This window comes from Notothenia rossii (genome assembly GCF_949606895.1).
Source record: "Notothenia rossii genome assembly, chromosome: 3".
Lineage (NCBI taxonomy): Eukaryota > Metazoa > Chordata > Actinopteri > Perciformes > Nototheniidae > Notothenia > Notothenia rossii.
Genome location: NC_136901.1, coordinates 43,601,193 through 43,608,098, shown reverse-complemented (window position 1 = coordinate 43,608,098; position 6,906 = coordinate 43,601,193). Strand labels below are relative to the sequence as shown.

Sequence of the window (6,906 nt, the reverse complement as noted above, 5' to 3'; positions counted from 1 at the left end):
ACTCAGAGAGTGTGGAGACATCTGGTGGACAGAGGGAGCATAACAAATAATGGAGTTTTATTGTGTCATATATAATATCCATATTCAGCTCCTCTGCCACCTGCAGTCAGTTGACAAACACTGCAGACAATAAATACACAAATTATACAAATACATGAATAAAAATAGATTGAAAACGGCTGAATTTACTATAATTACTATTATTATTGGACTAAATGTGTCACAGCGACATACGTCTGGTTTCTCTTTCAGGAAGAAAAGAACAGAGTTTATTTAATCAATGCAGATGCTGTTTAAGATAGAAGCCTTTATTGTAATTATATATAAAATACAAGGAAATTACGAGTGCCCGTACGAGCAGTGCTTAAAATACGCACACATTAACAACACATTCACAAACCATTTTAGAGAAAGACAAGCAACAAAAGACAAAAACAAGAATAAGAGGAAAAGACAGTTTAAGAGCTTTAGTTAACTAAGGGAATTAAGGGAATTCTATAATATGATAAGCTTGAAAAATAAACTTAAAAACTCTGAATCGCAATCTCAGAAAAGATAAGCTTGAGTGAACAATTAAGGCAGTTCTATGATATGATAAGATAAAATAATATGTGGCTATAAAAGTAGATTAGGTTTTGAGTTCATGATGTGAGTTGCAGAGTCTCTCTCTCTGTGTGTGTGTGTGTGTGTGTGTGTGTGTGTGTGTGTGTGTGTGTGTGTGTGTGTGTGTGTGTGTGTGTGTGTGTGTGTGTGTGTGTGTGTGTGTGTGTGTTGTGTGTGTGTGTGTGTGTGTGTGTGTGTGTGTGTGTGTGTGTGTTAAGCTCAGAGTGTGTATGGCTTTGGGAAGTAAACTGTTTAATAGTGAATAATGAATGAATTCATAGTATGTGAATATGCTCTCTATGGCAGAGCGGTATAACCTTGTTCAATGATGTGACGCGTTAAAGCAATATGTACAATTACAATGAATCTGAAAACAGTGACACAAAAATAGACTGTGACGTGTTTTATAGTTCATGTGTCCTCAAAGTCACCTTCACACTTTCACAAGACAGTAAATATAACACATGTTTAACCACAGACTCAGCGCGTTGCAGAAACACCTTTAACTCGGCAGTAAACCACAGCGAGAGTATTTAGAATCAGCCGTGCGTCTGAGAGATGGAACAAGTCGGTTTAACTGTGAAACCACAAGAAACTTTCATATCTTAAAACATAAATGAGCATTTCACTTTGACAACTAACCACTACATTTGTTCTTCTTCAAAGAAGGAACTATTTATTTATGATACTTTATAAACAAATATTAGCGCATTCTTAATTCATCTTTTCATTTAGGTACTGTACACTGTGTGAAGCAGTTTTTCAAAACGCCATCTTCACCTGTAAAACAAATACAGAACAAATAGGATAGGGGTATTATAGAGGTAGGCTTTGTTAAAATGTTATATATGTTTTTATATCATCTACGGGTGAGCACGATTATAAATATTTCTAAAGTTCAAGAATAATAATGAGGAATGGTACAACATCTAATTTGAAGTTGAATGCATGACTCCAGTAAATAGTATGTATGTTAGATGGTTACCCTTTTGTTCTATATATAATATATAGTTAGACCAAAATGTATATGTTTGTATAAAGTCAAAGCACATTATTTTAAACCCTCGTACAACCAACTACACACCCGTTTTGTAAAAAGTTTTCAATATTAGGATGTTTAAAATATCTACCATCCATCCAGTATGACTTAATATAATTAATTATAATAATTTAATTTTCAGTCTTACCGGCTGGATTGTAGAATACAAGGCGTCCTCTCCTACGGATGGCTCTGCATTGAAAATAGAGGTTATCATTCTCGTAACTATCATCTAGCAGTCTGAATGTTTGTATTGCCAACAAGCACATTGAACATCACAACAAAGCCTTTAAAGCTTTAAAATCAGTTATATTTCTAATCTCATTGAGTCTCACCCTGTTGTTGAGTTTCTCCCGAGCCCAAGGTGTAGTAAACGGCTGTTGGACATGATTGATCCACACCTGATAGAGAAACATCGTTACTCATCTGACACATATATAAATATTTATATTACCAGAGATGGGGTCGTTACTACAAAAAAGTAATATATTACATATTACTTTTTTAAAAAGTAATATATTACACTACTTCGTTACTGTCTACATAAAGTAACTTGTTACTTTACTCGTTACTTTACTTGTTACTTTACTCGCAGGGCCGGCCCGCCCCTCCCTACAGGCAGATCACGCAGACTGTGGCGCACCTGTAAGCGCGCCACAGTTTTGCCTCTGTGAGTCTCCACTTGAACCCCCAATTACTATTGCATTTAGGAAGACATAACACAAGTCTTTATTTTGATATGCTCTTTAATAAAATAGGCTACCAGCCTACCACAACAAGCTAACAGTCTGTGAAACGTAAAGACACTAATTAATTAAACCAGTTCAAGACGCATTTTTCTTAATCTTATCATTCTTTATGAGCGCAGTAACGGTAAGGTATCTAATTACTTATTTATTTAGTATTCCATAACTTAGTAACAGAGATGGTCAAACTAAAGTGGTAGAGACATGGCAGAATTCCTACAATGAAGCGGGACATTGAACTGTTCACCCGTGAGAGGGCGATCAAGAAAAGAGAGCGAGTGGCCCCGTTGAGGAAGTTTACAGATGAAAAGACTCAGCCATGTTTATGCAGCACCTGAGAGGAGACACAGACAGAAGAAGAGAAACCTCCAGATAAACTCTTTATAGCTGGACTTTCAGACGGAGACAAGTCACAGAGCTGTCTCTGTGTGTCAGAAGAGTGAGGAACAACCAGCTGAATACTTGAATATATCAAATAAGTGAATTTGTGTATTTTATTGATACATTAGCTTCAGCAGTAGATGTGTATCTTTCTCCTTACCCCGTGCCTCCTTCAGCTGTTCAATAGTCTTAATAAATGATAAATAAATATTCATTCAGCTTTTCCTCATTTTGAACTGATGATTTGGTTCATTAGTCACATCACCTCTTATCGATCACAAGCAGGAGTAAGGTCACAGTGAATGACTTTCAGAAGAGAAAACAACACAAACCTCTTTGGTCTCTTTCTGCAGCTTCTCCTCCAGGACGTGAACTTCTTTCTGAGCTTCTTCCCTCCTCTGCTGCTCCTCCTCAAACTTCTGTCTGGAAAACCATTGGCCGTTTAAACTGAAAGAGAGAGGAGAGATTACAGAAATGTTTCTTATTGGGGAACTGAACAAATCAAAACATGACAAATATCATCTTTAGCTAAATGACTCATTCACACTTTTCCACAACAGCTGTTTTAAAGCCAGTGATGATAAATCAGCTTTATGTCAGAAAACATTAACTTACCGAAGAAGAGGAAGGAGACTTGGCTTCAGCAGCTAGGCTTCTTTCCAACTGTGGAGAAAAGGGAGATCTTTAGATCATCATTGGTCATAGCTCCATGGAGCAATTTGTGCATGATGGTGTCTCCATTTTCTGGATCTATTCTGAAATTCACATAAGAGCATACAGAGTTCTGCCATGTGCCAACAAAGACAGAGAAGAAGACTGCAAACACGGAGGAAACCAAAGCTGGGTTTACGGTTATAAAATCAGCTTTACGTGTTATGTTTTAAAAAGCTTAAAATTACACATATCTTTAAAAAACATAACCAATAAAACCGGAAGAATGAATAATTCAAAAAATGTATTAATGATTATCCCCAGAGGTAACCAGGATGCTCAAAACCTCAAACCTCAAGAGTAGCTACAGTGGGTCCTACACATGATGATGATTGAGTTTCTCAAACAGCTTCCTGACTGTCTGCAGGTTTACAGATGATCACATGATAGGGGTCAATGAACCCAATGTCTATCTCTCTATTCACATGAACATTAAAGTTCAAAGATGAAGAGGTGAACCTCTCTGTTCTTGTTCTCCAGATCTCCCTTCAGGCTCTGCAGCTCCTTCTCGTTCCTCTGTTTCTCTGCATGGAGATCCTGCAGCTCAGACTGTTTAGATTCAACCTGAAAGAACAGCAGGAAGATCAACATCATTTATACACAGTCTAAAAGTAGGACTGTCTGGATGTGGTCTCCACTTGGACCTGCAGGTTTGACCTTGTCTACACTAAGGAGGACATTGAAAGAGACTTCAAACAGGAATCAATGTGTTTCATTATTGAAGTGGAGATGAACCTCTTTCTTCTTGTTCTGCAGCTGCTCTTTCAGAGTCTGGACTTCCTTCTCAGCTTCCTCTCTCCTCCTCTGCTCCTCAAGCAGCTTCTGCTCAGATTTATTTTTCTATGAGAGGAACAGTCACGTTTCTTTAATGATCATTTCTTAAGGTGCCACACAATGACACATGTTTTCATGCATTTCTGGCAGATCCTGTATCTTGATGTGAAGTCTTCTGTGCTTCTTGATAAGACTTTACTTTTCATGTTGTTGTTTCTCTACTAACCGGTTTGCTCTTATTTCCTACGTTTCCCTTCAAAGCCTCCATCTGCACAGCGTCAGGTTTCATCAGCTGTCCTCTTTCTCCTTCATTGAGAGACTGATCTTCAGTTTTAGATCGGTTCTTCTTTTCTCCTTTATCAACTTCATCCGTATGCTTTCTCTTTGTCTCTGTGTGAAATGAAACGTGTGTTAAGATGTGTTGAAAGATAATAAGAAGAACGGTATGGAAGGGATCCAAGCATGTCAAAACTTTTCCGGCTAAATTAACTGAACAGTTGGTGATTGGTCAACCGCAGAGATGTCCCGCCCCTAGTGCTAGCCACTAGAAGCATGAGTGTTACATAGTGATGTCACTATGTTCAAAACAAAGGAGTCCAATGGAGGCGTTTCAGGCAGGGCTGGGGGGGGGGGGAGTTATTTTAGTCTTTGCAGAACATTAACATGCACACAAACCTACAGAACATACAGCACTCAGTTTAATAGGGCTCCTTTAATTAACCAAACTGAATCAAATCACCCGACTGTAAGTGACTTACTGAATATGTGTTCTCTCCACAGAAAGAAGAAAGAAACAGCCAGCATTAACAGAATGCTAACAGCCAAACTGACGGCTAGACCAATAATGATGATGGAAGAAGAACTGGACTGGAGCTTAAATAAATCATCTGAAATGATAAAACACAGAACATCACAGCATTTATGTAAAACTTGGTCTCTGATATTGGAGACTAAAGCAGTAAGTGTATCATGAGATTAATGTTTTACCTGAAATGCTGAAGTGTGTCTGTGTGGTGCGGGTGGTGTTGTGGTGCTGCACTCTGCAGGTGAAGTTGCTGCTGGGTCTCTTCTCCACAGTCACTCTGCTGCTGACAGTATAGAGGTCATCAGGACCTCTGACTGTCTCTGGAGGTCCAGCAGAGAGGAGTTTTCCCTCAGCGTCCAGCCACAACACCTCAGGCTACGGATACCAGCCTGCAGACTCACACTGCAGCACCAATCCTCCACTCTGACCGTCCAGCCCTGATAAACTGATGAGAGGTGGAGAGGAAGGACTGGATGCTGAAAACAAAGCAGGAAAAAGAGGAAGTATTTGATATCTGATAGCCGGTGAGGAGATGGCACAGAAACAGTTATTATTGTTGACCAATTTACAGCCTAAATTTTATCCAAATCCTCACGTAGTCCAATTGGCTCGTCACTGCGAGTTGGACCAAGTCACTATAATCAAACAGTCCTGTTGCTGGCTCCATAATGGTGCAACAACGTCCACATATCAAAATCAAAAAAGCAGAAAGTCTACACACTACAATCTGATAGTCTCACCTTCGAAATCTCACTAGAACATGCAAGACGCTAAGCAGGAAACTCCTTTAAGGCAAACAAAATAGACCAGAGTATTAAATATTCAGAGTCTCTTGAAACACGGAGATATTATAACTATAATCCTTTCCTAGAGGTAAAAGTAGGGACTTGGGAAAACATGCACAATGAACACATACGTACATAACTCACTTACCAAAAACAAGTTGAACAAAAGCATGCCGGTCCAGTTCTGGAATAAAACATCTGTATTTCCCCAGATCGGAGAGTTGTACGACGGAGAGTTTCAGAGAAATGTTTCCGTTCTGCAGCTCATCGGTGAACATTGAAGTTCTTCCCTTGAAAAAATTGTGTTTTTTATCCACAAGTTCCTTTCCAAGCCGCATCACATGGACGAATCTGGGGTCCATGTCGGGCCTCGTCCACTCCAATGTCAAACCACCAGCATTTACCGCCGGTTCCAGATAACACGGCAAAATGATGTCATCACCAAGGTTTGCTACGATTGGCTGATATGAGCCAAACAGCTGAGACTGACCTGGAAATTCAAAAGAATTATATTATATATTGTAACGATGGTAGAATTATATTATATAATGTAACGATGGTAGAATTCGGCTAATCGTAGGTTTTTTATATTCTAAGAGGGCTGTTTACCCTTCTCTTGCGTTTCGGGTCAAAAGTGACCGAATGACTTTTGTTTTAATCATAAATATTGTGCTTTTCATCCAATTGCCTCAATACCTTATGTTATCCTTCAGAATAGGCCTCTGAACATATACACTTGATGATCACCACTTGCATTGAATTTTGAGTGATTTATTCAACAGTGAAGCACCCATGACGTTTTCAGTCAGAATTGACCGCGATAGAAAATGAATGGGTATGAGTGTATAATGTTCATCCTGCAGATGGAAAACATCTATACACGCACACGCATACGCACACGCACACGCACACACACACACACACACACACACACACACACACACACACACCCATACACACACACACACACACACACACACACACACACACACACACACACACACACACACACACACACACACACACACACACACACACACACACACACACACACACACACAC

At 39.3% G+C, this 6,906-nt stretch overlaps 1 protein-coding gene across 1 annotated transcript in view; it reads right to left on the bottom strand.

Moving 5' to 3' along the window:
* Window positions 1-287: 287 nt before the first annotated feature.
* The window catches only part of LOC307033235 (uncharacterized protein), an 8,559-nt gene continuing 1,940 nt past the window's right edge, over window positions 288-6,906 (bottom strand). Inside the window, exons 3-13 of the mRNA XM_079671628.1 lie at window positions 5,993-6,334; window positions 5,242-5,535; window positions 5,013-5,141; window positions 4,481-4,644; window positions 4,216-4,320; window positions 3,940-4,044; window positions 3,385-3,432; window positions 3,102-3,216; window positions 1,978-2,722; window positions 1,791-1,834; window positions 288-1,383 (exon numbers count right to left, since the gene is read on the bottom strand). Of these exons, the coding sequence (XP_079527754.1) occupies window positions 3,181-3,216; window positions 3,385-3,432; window positions 3,940-4,044; window positions 4,216-4,320; window positions 4,481-4,644; window positions 5,013-5,058 (504 nt within the window). The 5' untranslated portion in view covers window positions 5,059-5,141; window positions 5,242-5,535; window positions 5,993-6,334 and the 3' untranslated portion in view covers window positions 288-1,383; window positions 1,791-1,834; window positions 1,978-2,722; window positions 3,102-3,180. The remainder of the gene's footprint in view (window positions 1,384-1,790; window positions 1,835-1,977; window positions 2,723-3,101; window positions 3,217-3,384; window positions 3,433-3,939; window positions 4,045-4,215; window positions 4,321-4,480; window positions 4,645-5,012; window positions 5,142-5,241; window positions 5,536-5,992; window positions 6,335-6,906) is intronic.